This window comes from Neolamprologus multifasciatus, chromosome 1, assembly GCF_963576455.1.
Source record: "Neolamprologus multifasciatus chromosome 1, fNeoMul1.2, whole genome shotgun sequence".
Classification (NCBI taxonomy): Eukaryota; Metazoa; Chordata; class Actinopteri; order Cichliformes; family Cichlidae; genus Neolamprologus; species Neolamprologus multifasciatus.
In genome coordinates, this window is record NC_140439.1 from 13,465,960 (window position 1) to 13,485,491 (window position 19,532).

The window sequence follows — 19,532 nt, forward strand, 5'->3', positions numbered from 1 at the left end:
CAGTGAATAACGGTCACGGTTAAGGTCAGATAAAAACAAACAAAACAAAGCAGCTGTAAATTCAGTTGGGATTTTCCGCTCTGGCACAAACAAAGCAGGATAACGTGCATCATTTTCTTTTCTTAAACCCTGTGATTGATGTAGTTAAAGATAATAGTTGACAGCTTGACCTTTAAGTTGTAAAATCTTGTCTGTGAGTAATGCAAACTTCCGTGCGATGTCTTGGATCTGGTGAAGCTTAAAACAAACACCTGAAATGTCCCACTTTTTATGGAATACTTGTGTTTATTACATGGAAGCATCGGAGCACATGAGGGAGAGAATAAAAATGAACATCCTGTCCCGCAGCTTTAGAATGTGGTACAAACAGGTAATTTTTATTTGCAGTCAGTGACTTCAGGGAGTTACTGAAAACAAAGGATTTACATACTACCATAACACAGTTTGTGTAGTTATGGTAGGTTGTTGAGTTATGTTTGAGCCTCTGAAAATGAGGGAATAATAATAATTCCTACTAATGCAAAATTTTTGTTAAACCCCTTAAATTAAAGCAGAAAGTCTGCACTTCTATCACATCCTGATTCATGGATTTAAATTCCAGTGTGGTGGATTTTATAAAATGCTGTTATTGTTCACTTATGGACCTAACTGCTCGTGCCCTCTTCATAAGACAATTATTGCCCAAACACAGACCATTTTCATAAAAGCCAGCAAAGAAGAGAGAGACATGTAGCTGCATGTATCTGTGTCTATTCAAGAAACAGTGGTACAGGACAGTTATCATGTGTAACATATTAGAGAAATGAAGAGATTATGGTTAGAGGTGAGTTTTCTAACATGCAAAAATAGGTAGCAAAAATAATTTAGAAAAACAACAGCACCCTGAACATCACACCATTAAAGTATCATATATACAGTGGTTTAAAAAAAGTGTTTGCCCTCTTCCTGATTTCCTAGTGTTTTTTGTATTTGTCACTCTTACATGTTTCAGATCATGAAAAGGAAGGTTGGAGTCCTGTTACATCTGGCATAAAACTAACACAGCATTTTAGAAAAGGAACAACGTATAAATATGATGACGTGATAAAAATGAAATGATCTGATAAAATATGCCAGGGACATGCTGGGAGGAAGCGCCGGAGCAGAGCCAGGACACACTGGAGAGATAATATCTCTCGGCTGGCCTGGGAACGCCTTGATGTTTCCCCAGACAAGCTGGAGGAGGTGGCTGGGGAGATGGAGGTCTGGGCTTCTCTGCTTGGACTGCTGCCCCCACCACCCAGCCCCGGATAAGCGGAAGAAGATGGATGGATGATAAAAATGAAATGATCTGGTAAAATATGGTGGTGGCAGTTTGGTTGTCTGGGGTTGATCTGCTGCCTCAGGACCTGGAAGACCTGCTGTGGCAAATGGAAGCAGGAATTCTGTCTTTCTACCAAAACATCCAGAATGAAAATGTCTGACCATCTCTTCGTAACCTCAAGCAGAAGCGCACTTGGGTTGTGCAGCAGGACAAATACACCAGCAAGTCCATCTCTGAATTTCTTAGGAAAAACAAAATAAAGATGTTGGAGTGGCCTAGTCAAATCACCTTTTGTGTTTACTTGTGTTATGTTTGTCTAATATTTAAATCTGTTTGATGATCTGAAACATTTAAGTGTGACAAACATACAAAAATAGGAAATCAGGAAGGGGGCGATCACTTTTTCACACCACTGTACATAACCTGGTAATTTTTGTTTAGGTGAGACAATAAGTTGAGGTTTGGTTGTTTATTCACATTCATGTCCTCAGATCATGAACTGTGTACCAGACAGGTAATGAGAGTCTTTCCAGATGTTGGTCTCTCCATAGTTGGTGGTTCTCCTCTTACACTGGCTACATCGCCTGTACTCTGCAAGCTTATCAGCCAGGAGGAGACCAGCAGACCTAACCACAGGGAGACAGAATTATTATGAGTTGTATTTTGAATGATGGACATGTTCAAGTTGAGACTGTGAGGGAAAAAAAATCAGAGAAACTAGTGCATGTGTCCACTTGCTACCATTTTCCAGAATTTATTTTCCAGTCTGGGTGCGACATAATTAAAGGAGAAACAGTTAAAGCTCAAAGTGTGAAAAGAAATGTAAAGGAGAATATGTGACATCTATTTTTTTTATTGTAGAGATTTGTGATTTGCGTGTGGAATGATTATTTGATTTAGAGATCTTTCAAAACGGATGTGAAAGTTTGTGCTTGTAGTAAATAACAGAGGATTAGCACCCAACTCCACAGTTTCCCCTCAATACAGTCATGTGAAAAATAAAGTGCGCGCTTTCACTTCCAAGGTGCTTTCACATGAAGGTGATGTGATGTAGTTATATTGTTTTTGTTTTTGTGTGGATTTCTGGTAAAACTTCGTTTGAGCAAATAACTTCTCATAGTCCAGCTCATATCATCTACACAGGACTGTCTCAGCTTTAAGAATCTGTCTTGACTTATTAAACAGGCTGTAGCCAGGATCCAGTTTACCCAGATCCAAGTCCTATGATAGATGTGAACATATGAGCATCGACACGTTGAGGCTTGTTTTGTTTCTCCTGAATATTTGGACTGCCTTCAGTGATGAGCACCTTCTTGTGGTTCGTGCATTCTGATGATTACAAAAACGTGGTTGCCTAATTACTGTTTGAATATAATTACCAGTCTTAGTGATTGTGGCCCAACGTCTTCTTTTTATGTTTCGTTTTGAAAATATCTTTCATTTTCAATTGGGATGAAATTGAATTAATAAAGAATGGAAGTAGAGAAACAGTTTAATGCACTTAGCAAATATTAATTATATAAATCAAAATAAATAGTTTGAAAAATCTAACTTTTACTCAATTCGTGCTATAATGTAATTCTCTGCCTCCTCCCTTACCAGAATATGTCTGACTCCACTTCACAAATTCTGAAGATTCACAAAGTGATTAATATTTTCCATCATTAGTTACTTTGACCGATTGCCTAATCTTGAAGAAGATTAATTTATTAAACTTGCTATGAAAATGACCCAGTATGTCTGGATACTAGGGTATCTGAGTCATGCCATGTACACAGATACATTGAGGAATGCTTTCAGATTTTAACCTGCCTTCAGATACGAACACCTTCCTGCAGTTTTTGAGCTCTAACATTTCCAAAAACCTGATTGCCTAATAACAGTTTTATGTAATAATTTGGCCACCAGCATAAATATTATTTATTTAAATCAATGGCAGTGGAGCAGGGAGCCACAATTGACTGTGGGTGTCATCACTTATAGATGTCTCAGGCTTCTGTCCCCCGAGAATGAATTTCTTGGTTTTAGGAGGATATGTGCTGTTCATCTGAATATGCTGAAATAATTTCATAACCTCCAGGACCAAATGTATTATGTGCTATACATAAAACCTTAGAATTGAAAGAAGGTGTACTTTCTTTCTCATGTGTATCATGCATCAGACATCAACTTTTATATATTTGTGTATTTAGTGAAAAAGACTGGAAGAAATAGACAACAGACATAGATTTAATGACTATCTGGCAAACAAAGAGGAGCATTAAGCAGCTAAAGAGGTAAATATGCCCCCCACAGGAGGCAGTAAGACTCAAAAATAGGTCTAAAAAAGAGTAAATATTGGACTTGGATTCATTAGAGGTCCGGAGGCTCTTAGAAGATCAGTGTCAGTAATCACATCATGGATCAAAGAGGTGCTGTATATTCTGTGCAGATGGTCCAAAATTATGACTAACTATAAAGGTTAGAGTGATCCTGCCCCCGCACACCTCCGAAAGTGCCAATCGTCTTCCTCCTGCTGGTATTTGTGTTTCACACTGCGACTCCAGTCTTGCTCTAGTGACTTGCTGATGTCCTGCATCTTCTCAAAGCGTTTGATACGATCGTGCATTAGCCTGGACAGAAACGAAACCACGAGAAGAAGAAAGTACGTTCCACAGTTATTATGTCATCTTTTTCCTTACATGTTCTTTTTTGGTCCATTTCTTTTATTTACTTTTACTTACTCCATTTTATTGCGTCTCAGCATCTCCTTTTCCTTCTCCAGCTGTGCCTGATGGTTGTGCAGTTCTTTCGTTCTCTTGGTGGCAGCACTAAAATTTACCTGGAAGATCTGTCAGTGTGAAACGCATCACACTTCGCAGTTTTAATACAACAATGGACCGAATACGCACAGAGCAAGTATGACTAATGTTGTTGTTGCAGTATGATGAGGCTAACAGTGAAATGTTAAACTGTTATGGAGGGATAGTGACCTTCTGTGCCCTTTCGCGGCTTTCTGCTTTGCACGCTGCTGTCTCACAGCGGCTGAACGTGGAGCTGTCAGGGTGGCAATCTGGAGGTTCTGTGCACTTCTTTTCAGACATCTAAGGGCAAATTAACAGTCTGACTTTAGATTTTAGACTGAATGCAGAGGGTCACATGACAAAAACGTGAAAACTACTTTTCTGGACAGTTTCCCTACATTCTACCTATAATTTTTGCGTGCTGTGTTTAGAGGTCCAAAGCCTCACCCATGAGTTTTTGTAACTTTTTTTGTAACCGTTTATGGACTATGGAAAAAAAAAAAATGGTACATTAGTTTAATACCGATAATTGCTTGTGCTGAATTCATTCCAAATTCGCTACCAAGACTATGTGACTTAACACAATTCTTTGCAAGAATTTGTGCCTTTGTGTCAAGTTTGAAAGTAACTTTGACTTGCCTGGGTGTCCAGAGCTCTCTTGTATTGCTTAGCCTTTTCCCGTTTACGTTGGAGTTGCTGAGCTTGCTGCAAAGCTACTCTAAATCACACAGGTAAACATTACATGATGTATTTGTGATCACAACATATGATTATTTGAAACATCTGGCTTGTGGCACCTTTACACACCCCTTAGTCAGATGTAGCTGGTCTAAACACTCCGTGACACGACGTTCCTGTTCTTCTTGAGCCTTGAATTTCTGCCGTCTGTCTATTTGAATCTGAAGCTCGTTCATGTAACGATGCTGCTGGATACTCCTGGGAGGCGTGAGTGGCCGAGCCAGGAAGATGAACGAATTCTACAGAAAACCCAGAGTGTGGTCTAAATGTTAATACCGTGCTTTGCTTGATGCACGTGTATATTGCTTACATGATCGAAATAAATTACATTTTATAAATGAGTCATGACGTCATCTGGTTAAAATCGCTAGTCACTGTTCAATGAGTCATTTCACACGAAACTTGAACAGTAACTGCGAATGACCAAAACTGTGATGTAAATGGTTATGGGAAAGTGGGAATAATGACAGTTTTCATCTATCTTACAGAATTCACAGGAAGCTGAGTCAGCTCCTTCTCTGACATTTGCAGGTTGAATGAAGCCACCTGCTTCGCTCTTTCATGCCGTTCTTTCAGTTTCACCTACCAGAAAAAGCAAAACAAAAAAAGCCTTATCAGAGAGTCCATAATGAAAAGAAAAACAACAAAAACAGAATAATAATAAAAACATTATAAGCAAAACATATCAAACTCACCAAATTGACTTAAGATGACTTTTTGGATTCCTAAATATATCGTTAGCAACATTGTGATATGTTGTGTGTGTGTGTGTATGTGTGTGTGTGTGTGTGTGTGTGCGCGATTCTTCTTATTTTTTCTTATTTGTTGTTCTTAAACAACAGTTCTCCATTATTTCTGAGTATGTAATTGTCTGCTTTTCCACTCATTTTTAGTCAGCCCTTGTGCCTAACCATTATCAGAGGAATGTTTTGTCATTTGCTGAGTCCCTTATCACTGACCTTTGAATCGTTCAAGCAATGAAAAGGCTGGTTATAAGCTAACATTATGCTAGCTCTGTCTTTATGCTTTCACTCTGTTTATTCTTGGTAACTTTTGAGGTAATATCTTCTTAGAAATGATAATATCCAACTATGTGTTATTATTATTACAAATTAATTGTCTCTGTCTAAACAGGTAGTATTTTTAAAAAAATAAAATCTACTGCCTGAAAACGATGTCATGTGAGTAGTGAAAGTGGATGAAAACAATAAGGTTACTAACGGGAAAAAACACCGAAGCAGAAGCAGATGTGTATCTAGAACAGTCAAGGTGAGACAGTGCTAAAGTTCATGGTTACACAAATGCAGTGTCATGTGCACATACTTGCATAGTGTAGCTATTTTCCATTTTCCTATCACAATATAAAGGAATGAGAAGTGGTTAGAGAATTCTGGTCAATTTCCAAAGGTACGACTGACGTTTTAACTTGCTGTGACATGTAACAGCGGCATAACATGACAAGTTTCAGCTCTCACATCCCATTTTTTGAATGGAGACATGGTTTTGTTTTTGACCACAAACAATGGTTCCTAAGATACTCTCAAGTGAACTACAACTTTTAAAAAAGTCACAATATAAAATTCAAAAAGAGAATATCTATTTCTTTAAGCTTATTAAAAACTTTAAATAACCTGGGACACTCTTAAAATAAAGGACTGCACTGATCAACTCATGTATGTCTATAAGTGCTGTATTCAGTACTGGTAGTGTATTGGTTTTGCATTAGTTAAATCCCATGTGTTGTTAATTGTATGTGTAGCAGAATAAAGATAGTACTGCCGAGTCTGGTTATGTGACTGAGCTTTGTGACTTGAGACTTTGTGGCCTGACCGAACCAACGCCATGTTTTCAGTCACCGTGATGATGCTACGTCCATTATTTGGGTGACGCTTCAGTGCAGATTATATTGTCTTACTGAACCGTTGCATGTGTTGCTGAGAGATTAAATGTTTCTCAGAGGATGAGCACCAGTGTCTTTGGTCAAGTTTTACCTCTGGGAAAAGATCAAGTTAATGGATGTAAATGTTGCTTTATGGCAGTTGAAGTGTACACGTGCTCCCACCTGTTCTTCCTCCATGTACTGCTCATCCCTCTCTTGTTGTTTAAGAAATAGGAGTTTCTCCAGTGCTCTCTCATCTGCCTGCTGCTGTCCCCTCAGGTACACTGGGACATTTCTTTGGGTCCACTGCATACATTGGTAGCACAGCTCCTATAGTCATAAGAAATCAAGCAAATGACTGATACTACACAGTGTACACTAAGCTTGCTAGCAAACCCTTATTTACACATCCAGCAGAAACCAGGGAAACACTGGAGCCTTGTTTGAAAGACTAGTCTAATGTAACGATGTAATTCCCTTTTTACTCTGTCTTTGGAGCTACCAATGAGCTGCTAATACAGTCAAGCCCATAATTATTTATACCCCTGCAAATTTTAACTTAAAGTTAAGTTTATTCAACCAGCAAGTTTTTTGTGTGTGACTGGAAAGACATAGGTGGCTCCCAAAAGATAATAAGACGATGTACAAGAGGCACTGTGGACAGTAACGCGTTACTGTAATCCGATTACTTTTTTCAAGTAACGAGTAAAGTAAGGGATTACTATTGCAAAAAAGGTAATTAGATTACTGTTACTTTCCCGTAAGCATGCTGCGTTACTGCGTAACTAAAACTGTGATTTTTTTGCAAGAGTGTCTCATGACAGTGACGTAAGCGAGTGTGACGTTCGTGGCAACAATTGTGTGCCGATGCTACTTCCGGTGCGGAAACTATTGACTATTCTTCACCTGTAGTTTGAATGCTGAACATTTGCCTGTTTAAATTAAAGTAAAGTAAAGCTACCGGAAATGTACAACCCCACATCCGGTCTCAAACCAGGAAGTTAGCATTTTGTCATCCACAGGGTCTGTCGTTACCCGATCGGTGCCGGAAACCCGATCGGTACCCCGCATGCGCAAATCTTACGTCACTTCCTCTCTTTGCCAACATTGCGACATTCAATATATTTGAATGATACGGTTAGCGCCCAGTTAGCTCTTAGCATTTCTCAACAGCTCTGCCTCCTTTTCAACTACATTTAAACAATGGATAATCCATATACAAACAAATTCATGCTTTTCTCCTCAACAGAGAGCGTTCCCCGATTGAACAACAGCGCTGTAAAATAAGAAGAATGGCGCCTAATTACAGAGTTAATAATATAGACTTTGTAATATGTCACGTGAAGATTCGTCAGCCAGATTAAGTGTTTACTGACAATTGACAGTGATAGCGGACATCATCATCCATCAGTCCATCACTTCCAATCAATGACCCGTAACTATCGTAAAACGCTTCGACCGGAAGTAGACACCTTTCGCGCATGTGGGGTACCGATCGGGTTTCCGGCATGGATCGGGTAGTGACAGGGTCTATGGGAAATTCACAGACAAACTCACGGATTCTTCCACTGACCACTGCGGCACACCTAAACCAGGGCAAACATCCGCCTGCTATACAGGTGAAAATAGAGCAACAGGACCACTGAGTCTTTGATTTTATTTATTTTCTGCTGTGTTTCACTTTTATTTGAAAGACTGAGTGTAAACACAAAAAAAAATTTATTTTATGTGCTGGAATGTGCAGAAAATAGGTTTAAATGTTAAACAAATTTCTTCCAGTCAGAGAATGTTGCATATAATTTAATTTTTGCTTGATGCATAAAGTTAAAAGATAAAACAAGTTTTAAAAAGAGACTTTTCCATTTGATTACATTTAGTATGACGGATTATGCAGAAAAAGTAGAATTGGACTGAAAAATCTATTGCTTTATTACCTATTCAGGTTGTAAATCGTGTTTTTAAAAAGTAACTAAGAAATTAATTACTCTTGAAAATAAGTAATCAGTAAAGTAACGGGATTACTTTTTGGGGGAAGTAATCAGTTACTGATTACTTTTTTCAAGTAACTTGACCAACACTGGTGGAAAGTCATGGCTAGGAGAAAGGAGCTCAGTGATGACCTCCAGCTGCGCACTGTGGCTGTTTACAAGTCAGGAAAGAGCTACAAGGCCATATCTAAATGTTTCAGTTCCAGTGGTTACAGTGGAAAGTATTATTAAAAAATACAAGATGTTCCGCACTGTGGAAAATCTTAGAGGACATGGTCAGGAACCAAAAGTAACACCTGTGCTGGCCAGGAGGATAGTGAGAGAGGTGAAAGGATCACCACCAAGGCCATCCTGGTGAATCTGGGCTCTGCTGGTGGCAATTCCTCAAGACAGACAGTCCAACAGATACTGCACACTGCTGGGTTTCATGGATGCAGACCAAGGAGGACGCCACTTCTCCAGATAAGGCACACAAAAACTTGCTTGGCCTTTGCAAATGGTCATCTGGATAAAGAAGAAGACTTCTGGTCAGATGAAATAAAAACGGAATTGTTTGGTCACGATGATGTTTCCTTCATTTGGGGTAAAAAAAAGAAAGAAAGAGAAGCCTCCAACCCAAAGAACACCATCCCCACTGTCAAACATGGTGGTGGGAACCTTATGGGGGTGTTTTTCAGCCAATTCACCAGGTAACCTAATCACAGTAAATGACCACATACCCATTGCACTGACTCCAGTAGTTGCTAAGTGCTTTGAGAAGCTGGTCCTAAAGTACATAAAGGACTGCCTCCCACCTAGCTTAAACCCCCACCAGTTTGCCTACAAGGCCTATAAGGCAAACTGGTCCACTGAGGATGCAATTTCTGCCCTCCACTCTGGATATTCCTAGGATTTCATTAAGGATGCTCTTCATTGATTTGTGCTCGGCCTTTAACACCATCATCCCAGACATCCTCATAGCCAAGCTGATAAACTTAGACTTCCCTGTGAAGTAGTCAGACTCGAACGTCAAGGAAGGTGGTAGGGAAGCAGACTATGCGGACATTTCAGGTTTCCAAGGTGAGCAATTTATTTACAGTGAACTTAATTTAATGTAACTTAACAAAACTTCCTCCCCAAATAAACTCTATTACCAAAACATGGATCTGGTGACACAGCTCACCTCTCCCCTCTCCTGCATCTGGTAGAGACTGGCTTTAAATAGGGCCATCAATTTCCCTCCAATAGCCCAGCCAGTACCACTCACTCAACTGAGGGATCTAAAACTCTACACAGATGATCCAAAAACACAAAACCTCTACACACTTCTAACATGCACATTTACACAATCCCTGTCATATGTGACATCAGCAGGACTTTAAAATGAGGAAATGCCAGGCAGGCGTTTCCCCACACCTGACCCTCATGAAGACTGAAAAGACAAACAAAGTAAATATGAACAAATGACTTAATCTGTAACATAATAAAATATAACTTAATAGCTTAATTTGCAGAATGTTTGATTTGCCGGCAACAAAACGTTTACACAGACAAACCCGGGATAGTGAGTGAAGCAATGTTACTTGACAAATAGCAAATCATAGCAAATACATAGAAACAGAATAATGTGTACAATGTGCAAAAAAAGGTAAACACATATGGGACAAATGGAGAGCATTGCAACTGCTCCTCCACTTTGTCACATTCCCTGCAACACTATCATATAATTTGCAGATGACACCACTCTGATGGAGGTCTTCACTGACGATGATGATACCGCCTACAGAGATGAGATCCAACATCTAACAGAGTGGTGTGACTACAATAACCTAACTCTCAACACCAGGAAAACCCAGGAAGTGGTCATGGACTTCAGCAAGATAAAAACTGACCCTCCACCCTGGACTCCAATGCCAGCACTAGATATTCCTCAATAGCAAGGGCAATCGTAAAAGACCGCCTCAATCCTAACCGCCATCTACTCAACATCCTGCTCTCTGGAAAAAGGTTCAGATCCATTAGGTGCAAAACCAACAGACTAAAAAACAGCTTCTTCCTGTGGGCTGTCAGGAACATAAATGCAAACTGAGAGTTTCTTACAATTATTCTGTTGATTCTACTTGCTATTTATTATTATTACTATTTGTGTGTGTGTGTGCGTTTGTGAGTTTCCTTTTGTTTCCGTACAATATTCTGCTCCTCCTGTGCAATATTTCGGCAGATGTGCAATCCATCCATCCATCTTCTTCTTAGGCAGCAGCCTAAGCAGAGAAGCCCAGATCTCCCTCTCCCCAGCCACCTCCTCTAGCTTATCCAGGGGAACACCAAGAGATGTGCATTCTCCATCCTTTAATCTCCATAGCCCTTCCACCCTTATTTATTATTAACTATATTTTATTATGAGGTCTACATCGTGTACAAAGTGCTCCTACATCGTCTGTTCTTCTTCTTTCTTGTTTTCTTTACTTTCACAACTTTGTGGTCTTGCTTCCAAATTTCAGAGTGCAGACCAAGCGTTTGATTGATGTAATAGCCAATAAAGGCATTTCTATTGATTATTGAGAAGGGAATGAATAATTCTGGACATGACACTTTTTGCTCAAATGTAAATAAAAGCTGAGAAATATTTTTTTCACAATGATGCCTCTTGTACATCGTCTTATTATCTTTTCCAGTAAAAAACAAACAAATCCTTTAATAAAAGTAACTTTAGGTCAACATTTACCAGGGGCATGCTGCCTGAAAAGAGGATGAATAATATCCATTAGCTTACCAAGATAAGAAAAACATCTGAAGCAGAAAGATAAAATTATACAGTGCACTAGTGTTGTCAAGTTGAGACAGTGCTGAAGCGCATGTTTACATGAAAGCAGCTACACATGCACATACTTGCCTGCCCAGAGCAGTTCACAGAGTGCTCTTTTAGTTTAGGCAGGGCTTCATGGGGTGACTTGGTGGTGGCGGACCTGAAAGTAGAGCCATATACTTTACTGTGTTCTGCACACAGATGACAATGAATTTTTTGTAAGTATGTGGTTTTGTCATTTGATATTCACCACTGTGGGTTCCTTGTGAAAATGAAATTCTAATTAAATAGTAAACTTTTTCATGAAAGCTTTCATCCTGGTTAATATGTTTGCAATCCACATTATTGCCAAAGCACATTATTGAAGTACTTGATGATGGAAAAGTAAAAAAATAAAATAACATAAAAATAAACAGCAGTGGTGCATTTAAAATGAGACATAATTAACCATATCTACAATTTATAAATTACAGGTTTTAAAGTTGCCTTCCGGTGGGTTTAGAATCGTATATCATGATAAATCTTTCACCTTTGCAATTTAGCCAGATTACAGTTTTGTGCGTGGAAGGTAGCTGAGCATCATTAATAGACAAGTATGCATCCCCAGGGCAGAGACAATATGTGCCAATATACACCAACACAGAGTGCTCAGCTCTCATGTACTCAACTTGTAAACTGACACGCACCGTGAAGAGAGAGAGAGAGTGTGTGTGTGTGTGTCTGGGCCTGTCTGTGTTTTTGTATCACTGTGTACAGGGTACCTGTCTTTACCCTCCACAGGGGGTTTTGGATGTAGTTTCTCAGACTTCAGAATGACAGTTTTCACCTTTGCAGGATGCAATGTCTGATGGGAATCAGGTTCTCTAAACTGGGGAATTTCTGTAGAGACACACAACACTGTGAGCAGGTTCAGTGCCATGGGTTCAGTTACCTATTCCTTGTTATCAAAGAAGTGTTCATTGGTAGAAAACTTTAGGTCGCTCTATATAGTGTCAGAAAAAGCTGTGGGTGCAACCACTTTATCTTCAAGTGTAACATATACAATATGCTCATTGGCGTTCTTAAAGAAAATCAGCCAACAAAATAAATTTCCCTTTCACTTCAGTTCAGCTTGTTCTAAAACTGGAAAAGAAGAAAACAAGTCAGTGTAACCACAGACTAATAGTTTTCCTGCATAATATCTTCTTTCTTTTATTTTTCAATACCAAACTGTCATAAAACACATAGGTACATATAGAAGTAATAATCTTTTCCTGTTTTCCTGCATAATATCACCATAAAATCACAATCCTGCAGGCAGTTTGACAGATTTAACAAACAAGACACTACATGTGGCTGCCGATGGTATTTTGGACAGAACCAGATCCATCTAAAGCTAAAGCAATCATATGCATGCTCAATGCCATTTATTTTTAATACCATTTAATCTATTTCTGCTTCTATAGTTACTGCAGCTCCAGCTCATCCTGACTGTGGGAAAATAATTTTGTTTTTTCTCTGTTGATATGCCGTTTAGAACAACCTGTATTTGATTCAGTGCACTGTCAAATCCCAGCTCAGCACAGAATTGTTAGGCTTGTGCAAAAGGCTCATTCACCTCCTCCGTTCCTTGGGTCTGGAGCTGATGACAAGCGCCATCCATTTTCATCTCTGGCTTTGTTGCCTGGCTGAAGACAGCGGACAGCTAGCAGGGTGACAGGGTTTGCAGTATGATGGTTTTCAAACCTGGATAGTTCACTGGGCTGTAAAGAAGCAGTGCTCCCAGGTCTCTGCAGGGGAAACAATACCAGAGTACATGTATAATGCATTCATTTTACACTGTAACACTGAAAAACAAACATTTTAGCTTACCTTGTTAAAGGCTAAAGGCAACATACCGGCTCCATCCATGGCATTAAGAAAAGCTCTATTAAATTTCACCTGGACCTTTAAATTGATGAGAGATTAGTTAATTTTCAAGAAAAAAAGTTGTAATGATTTCACATAATAAGAAATACTATGAACAGCCACCTTGTTGTTCTTAAAGGAAGCTTTGAAGAGCAGCAGAGTCTCCCTAATGCATCCCTCGGAACGTTCTCAACTGAATGGAGTCTCCTGTGATACAGCTGCACCACTGATTGATGTATTGCTCAAAGGGACACACAAGTGTCATCTGTGCATGCACAAAATGTCAAAAAAAAAGTACAGGAAAGGTTTGCTATCTTGACAAATGTATTTACTGTCTTGAGAGGACTTAAGGAAACTAGAAAAAGTTGCATTTCCTGCAAAAATGCAGTGTGAATGCCTTGTAGTAGAATCTGAAAACAGCAGAAGAAGGAGAACAATCTGCTAAAAAGAGCTGAAGAAGCTGAAGTTTGGTCTGGTCTCAAGGCGGCTACTCATGTCACTGAGCCAAACTGGTTCTCCAGAAACTGAAAAGAGATGAAGAAACTGACAATTCTGCTAAAGTGAGCAAAAAGAGGTGAATCAGCAGAATTTCTGCTGACAAGAGGTAACAAAGCTGAAGTTTCTGCTGAAAACAGCTTAAAAAGCTGAAATTTGTGTTGAAAAAAGTTTAACTGTTAACTGAAAAAAATGTTGCCATAAGCAGGATTTCAACCCGGGCCTCCTGCTATGAGAGCAGCTGCTCATCTCACCAAGTTAAAACATAGCTAACACTGACACGCAAACTCAGTGGCCACACTGATAATGTGCTCCATTCATTTCAATGGGCAAAAAAAATTGCATAAAAAATGTAATATCTCAAAAAGTATAGAAGAGATATAGCCAGCATAAGCAGAAAGGGCAGATTTTTTTAAACTTTGAATGGCAAAAATCGGATAAAAACTGTGGGGCCAGTTAAGGGCCAAAAAACGTACGGAAGCAACAAGAACTAGAAAAAGTTGCATTTCCTGTGAAAATGCAGTGTGAATTCCGTGTATTGGAATCTGAAAACAGCAGAAGGAGAAATATCTTCTGAAAAAACTGTAGTGTTTGCTGAAAACTGCTGCAAACACTGACAATAAAGCACAGTGAGAGCAAATGGATAAGATCTATGACAGCCACAGGTAGGATTCAAACCTGCACCACCATGTCTCATGGCGTCTGCTCATCTCACTGAGCCAAACTAGCTCTCATCCCAAAGAGAGATATGATGAGAGAATAAATGTTCAGTTTGTGCTGGAAAGAGGTGAAAAAGCTGAAATGGATATTAGAAAATTTGCTAAAATAATAAAACATTGCAGAATTTTAATAAATTCGCAGAAATATTGACCAGGCTGCACAACCTGAAGTTCCATCAGCTTGAAGTATTTGCGGAAAACATGTTGTCATGGGCGAGATTCGAACCTGGGCCTCATGCTCTGAGAATGACTTTTCATCTCACTGAGCTAAAACACAGCTCACTCCGGCGAGCAAAATCAGTGATCACACTTGTAATGTGGTCCATACATCAAAATGGGCCAGAAAATGGCATAAAAAGCTTAATATCTCAAAAAGTATAGCCGTTATGAGCACCAAAAGATATAGGAGGGATTAGCAAAAAGAGCAGAGGAAACATATTATATTAATCTGTCACATTAAAAGCTGCGGATGCGTTACATAATCCTCCTTTGTCTGTTTTAAATCACTGTCCTAAGCAAAGCTCACTGGAGCACTGCTAATAGCTTCAAATACAAACCAAGCATAGTACATATTTGTGAAAAAAAGAAATAAAAGAACACTTACAGTGTGCTGTGATAACAATGCAAGATACATGATCGACAGTATAAAGAGAGGTTCAAATCTGAGTTATGTAAAATATATGTATATATATATATATATATAAATAATGGATTATGCCAGTCTATGCACCCATATAAAGTGCAAGTTCACTCTGTCTATACACTGATCGATGATGGTATCATAATAACAGGTTATGTGCCAAGTTTGCACATTATTTTTTAGTCCAGATGCACTGCAGCCCTGTTCAATAAGATAATCCACAATCTGCCAACCCAAAGTCAGTAAATGATGATTTAAGAGATGTAAGCACTTCTTTAAAATTTAACAGTTTTTTCTCGTTGGGCTTACCTGCAGCCAGAGGTGTGGTCTCTTTTAAACCCTGAGACTGGAGCAGTTTCCCAGCCAGAAGGACGTTGGGATCACATTGGATCACTTTGAATTTGTTTCCCAAATCCAAGTTCTCCTGAGAGATGCTAAAGGTCCACAGTTCTACCAGCTGGGCCCCTTTTACAACAGATCAATCAACTGAACAAACAGACAGACACACAGAGAGACAGACAGACAGACAGAGAGATGGATTTAACTTCCTTAAAGTCGTCTGGTGTTCAATGTAGGAGGATATTTTTGCCCAAATTTGGTCCATTTCTAAAAGCAAGCACAAACATTAGGTTAAGATGAATTGGTCACTTTGTGGTATTAACATAAATTACCGCCAGATGAGGTGAAGTTTGTCAAATTGTTCCTGCTAGACTGCAACTCCAACAGATCAAGACAAGCATGTCCTGGCCTCCAGCAAAGTACCCCTGCAAGGATGCTCGAGTCAGGTTTCCAAATGTCCGAAACTTGAGCATCAGGTTGAGCTTCATGAATGTGCAGAAGATAAAGCTGTTGAACACAGAAAAAAAAAGCAGGTAATAGTCAGGTGGTGCAGCCACTACAGAGTCAGGTATTTATTTGAACTAAGCTAGTAAACTATCTTAATAATAACTTTTTCAGCTTATAATAGGCTAATAATAAAGAACCATGTCTGGACATGCTATTTAAAATGAACCACAAACTGTATTTGAATAATGTCTTTAATGGCCAATCCAGATTAATTTCAGTGTTGACTAGTGAATAATGAATGTGTGTAACACATGGAATCACAAGTCATTTTTTCCCCACAAGCATTTTTTCCCCACACGCAAGTAGTACTTCTGCAGAAAACAAGACTGAAATCCCCATGCGTCATCTCCCCATTTAAAACTGGATGCCATGTTGTTTTCATGTTGAATAGTGGTCAGGTTAGACCGTCTCTTACAAAGTGACAACTATAACTCAATTTTACCTAGAAGGACTTTTTTAAATAAGCACAAGTGATATGGTTAGTACATGCAGGCACTGGGTTTGGCAGAGACAGGACCAGGTGAGGCAGGACCAGGTGGTGCCCTGACGTCTGGCGGCATGGCAGCCACAGGCGGTGGAACTGGTGATGGTAAAGTAGGAGGTGGCTGAACGAACTCACTAGAGCCATCAGCGAACATGAGGATGTGCTGGAGCGGTTTTCCTGAACCTGAACTGAAAGATGTCAACACACACTGGACATGTGCGTAACTACTCTGGGGATGGAAGTCTGTGATCAGACCTTGGAGTGTCCATCCTAAGTGGGTTTTGACCGCTGCAGGAGATCCATATGGAACATGTCTCACTGGAGTAGTAGGCATGATAAGGAGAGTATGCTCAGAGCCTATAAGCAGTAGTGGAGCTACTTTATTAACAGATGGTAATGGGATACCTTGGACTGCTTGTATTTCCTTTGGAGCGAGAATATAGGGTAGGTGTGTTCTGAAAGTGCTAACTGACTTGTAGCGAAGGCATTATTAATTGTGAAAGATTTCTCTGGTTGGGCAATGGGCGAGATCTTGAAACTTAAAGAACCTTGAATGCGTTCAACTTCTTGACAGACAGTTCTGAGTGATACGTTTTCAGCTTTCCCGGTTAGGTGGAGATGCTGCGCTGCTGATGTCAGAAGCATGGTACATTGGGAGCCGTTGTCAAGTACTGCATATGTTTCAAGAGTTCTTTTGCCATTACACAGGTGTCACGTCCGGTGTGGCAGAAGTGTGGAGTTGGTAGAAAGGACCCAAAATGCGGTAGCTCTGGTGCAGGTGAGTATTTATTAACAGTAGTGGATACAAACAGCAATGGCGGGGGAACATGAAACTGGAACCTAAACTGGGCAGAGCTAATAAAGCAAACCAGAACGAAGATGCAGGGAGGACGGACGGAGAGACGCAGGGAGACCGAGGTAAACAACACAGAATGACGGAAGGGAATAACGCAGACGAACCAGCAATGAGGACGAGGTAACACACACTATAAATACACAAGCCAGGAATCAGGGGATGGGAAACAGGAGGGGAACACACCTGGAAGACATCACAGCTGACGAGGCAGGGGAAACGGGGCAAAACAAAAACAGGAGTCAAAAATCAAAAAGAAACACACCAGAACTCAAGAAAACGAAGTCCAAAACAGAATCCTTCAGGGGGCCGGCCACGGGGGCCGACAACACAGGAGCCCAAACAGTTCAGGGGGCCTACCGTGTGGATGGCAACGGTGGCGATGAGCAGACAGTTCAGGGGGCCGACCGTGCGGAAGGCAGCGGCGGCAACTCAGGCAAAGGGGGTCCGGGGGCCGGCCGTGCGGAAGGCAGCGGCGGCGACTCAGGCAAAGGGGGTCCAGGGGCCGCCCACGGCGGCGATGACGCCCGACCAGTAGCCTGGAAGGTGGCCGATTAACCGCAAACCCAGACAAGGCAGGACCAGGCGGTGCTGAAGGCGAAGACACTAAGACAGGACCAGGCGATGCTGAAGGCGAAGACACGGAGGCTGGGCCAGGCGACGCTGAAGCTGGACCAGGCGAAGTCGAAGCTGAAGCTGGACCAGGCGAAGATGAAGCTGAAGCTGGACCAGGCGAAGCAGAGACTGAAGCTGAAGCGGAGACTGGGCCAGGCGAAGCGGAGGCTGAACCAGACGGAGCAGAAGCTGAAGCTGGACCAGGTGACGGCGTGGACGAAGCTGCAGGCGAGGATGAAGACTCGGAGGCGGCTTCAGGCGAGGGTGACGGCTCGGAGGCTGCTGCAGGCGAGGCCGAAGACACTGAAGCTGGAACAGATGAGGCCGAAGACACTGAAGCTGGACCAGACGAGGCCGAAGACACTGAAGCTGGAACAGATGAGGCCGAAGACACTGAAGCTGGACCAGGCGAGGCAGAAGCTGAAGCTGAAGCTGGACCAGGTGGAGGCGTGGACGAAGCTGCTGCTGCAGGCGAGGCTGAAGGCTCGGAGGCTGCTACAGGCGGCGGCGTGGAAGCCGGAGACGGTGGCGCTGCAGGCGGCGGTGTGGAAGCCGCAGGTGGAGGCGCAGCAGGCTGGACGGATCCCTTGGACCCTCCAGCGACGACAGGAGACGAAGGCCGGACGGGCCCCTGGGACCTTCCAGCGGAGACAGGAGACAAAGGCTGGAGCGGTCCCACGGACCCTCCAGCGGAGACACGAGACGAAGGCTGGAGCGGTCCGTGGGAAGCCATCACAAAGCCAGCAGGTACGGAGTCCTCTGGCAGACACGGAGGCAATGGGTGCTGTGCTGAGCACTGGCTCTGCCCAGACAGCGCTGACACGGAGTAGTTCTCTGAGGGCTGCTTAATCTTCAGGGGTCCAGAAACAGCTGGGGACTGAAACCTAGCTTCTGGGGAGGCCCTGGAGTGCATAACTGTGTCTGAAGCAGCTAAAGCGCAAGAAACTCTCTGGGTGGAAATTAGATTTTCTCCCTGCATGGAGTGAATGAGTGAAACTGGTAATACTGGAGCCTGAGCTACGGGTAGCGGTGACACAGGAGCCAGAGCTACGGGTAGCGGTGACACAGGAGCCTGAGCTACGGGTAGCGGTGACACTGGAGGCGCTGGAGCCTGAACTATGGGTGACACTGGAGGCGCTGGAGCCTGAACTACAGGTGATACTGGAGGCGCTGGAGCCTGAACTACGGGTGACACTGGAGGCGCTGGAGCCTGAACTACAGGTGACACTGGAGGCTCTGGTGTCACGATCCTGGGTCTTATGACCCAGTGTTTTGAGTTTAGTTTATTTGGATGTTTATATGATTAAGCTCATGAGTTTTTCTAGTTCTTTGTTATTAGATTCCCCTTGTGTCTTCCAACCCCTGTTAAGTCTCCCCTGCTCTTCATGTGTTTCATGTCTGTGTCTTACATTGTCAAGTTCTGGTTGTCATGTCTGCGTCTCATTATGTTTCCCATTTTATTTTGAAGAGATCTTGTGTTTTTATATTATGGATTATGTTTTGAGTCATTTGTTGTA

General features: G+C 41.5%; 1 protein-coding gene across 1 annotated transcript; it reads right to left on the bottom strand.

The window, feature by feature from the left end:
- Window positions 1–451: 451 nt before the first annotated feature.
- LOC146525449 (coiled-coil domain-containing protein 81-like) lies at window positions 452–14,548 on the bottom strand. Its single transcript, XM_085161159.1, has 13 exons — window positions 14,537–14,548; window positions 13,328–13,402; window positions 13,074–13,245; window positions 12,238–12,355; window positions 11,564–11,636; window positions 6,887–7,033; window positions 5,311–5,406; window positions 4,894–5,063; window positions 4,726–4,804; window positions 4,276–4,386; window positions 4,027–4,133; window positions 3,790–3,915; window positions 452–1,929 (listed from the first exon to the last, which is right to left on the bottom strand). Exons 1-13 carry the CDS (start codon window positions 14,546–14,548, stop codon window positions 1,791–1,793), a joined length of 1,425 nt encoding a protein of 474 aa, XP_085017285.1. The 3' UTR covers window positions 452–1,790.
- Window positions 14,549–19,532: the final 4,984 nt, after the last annotated feature.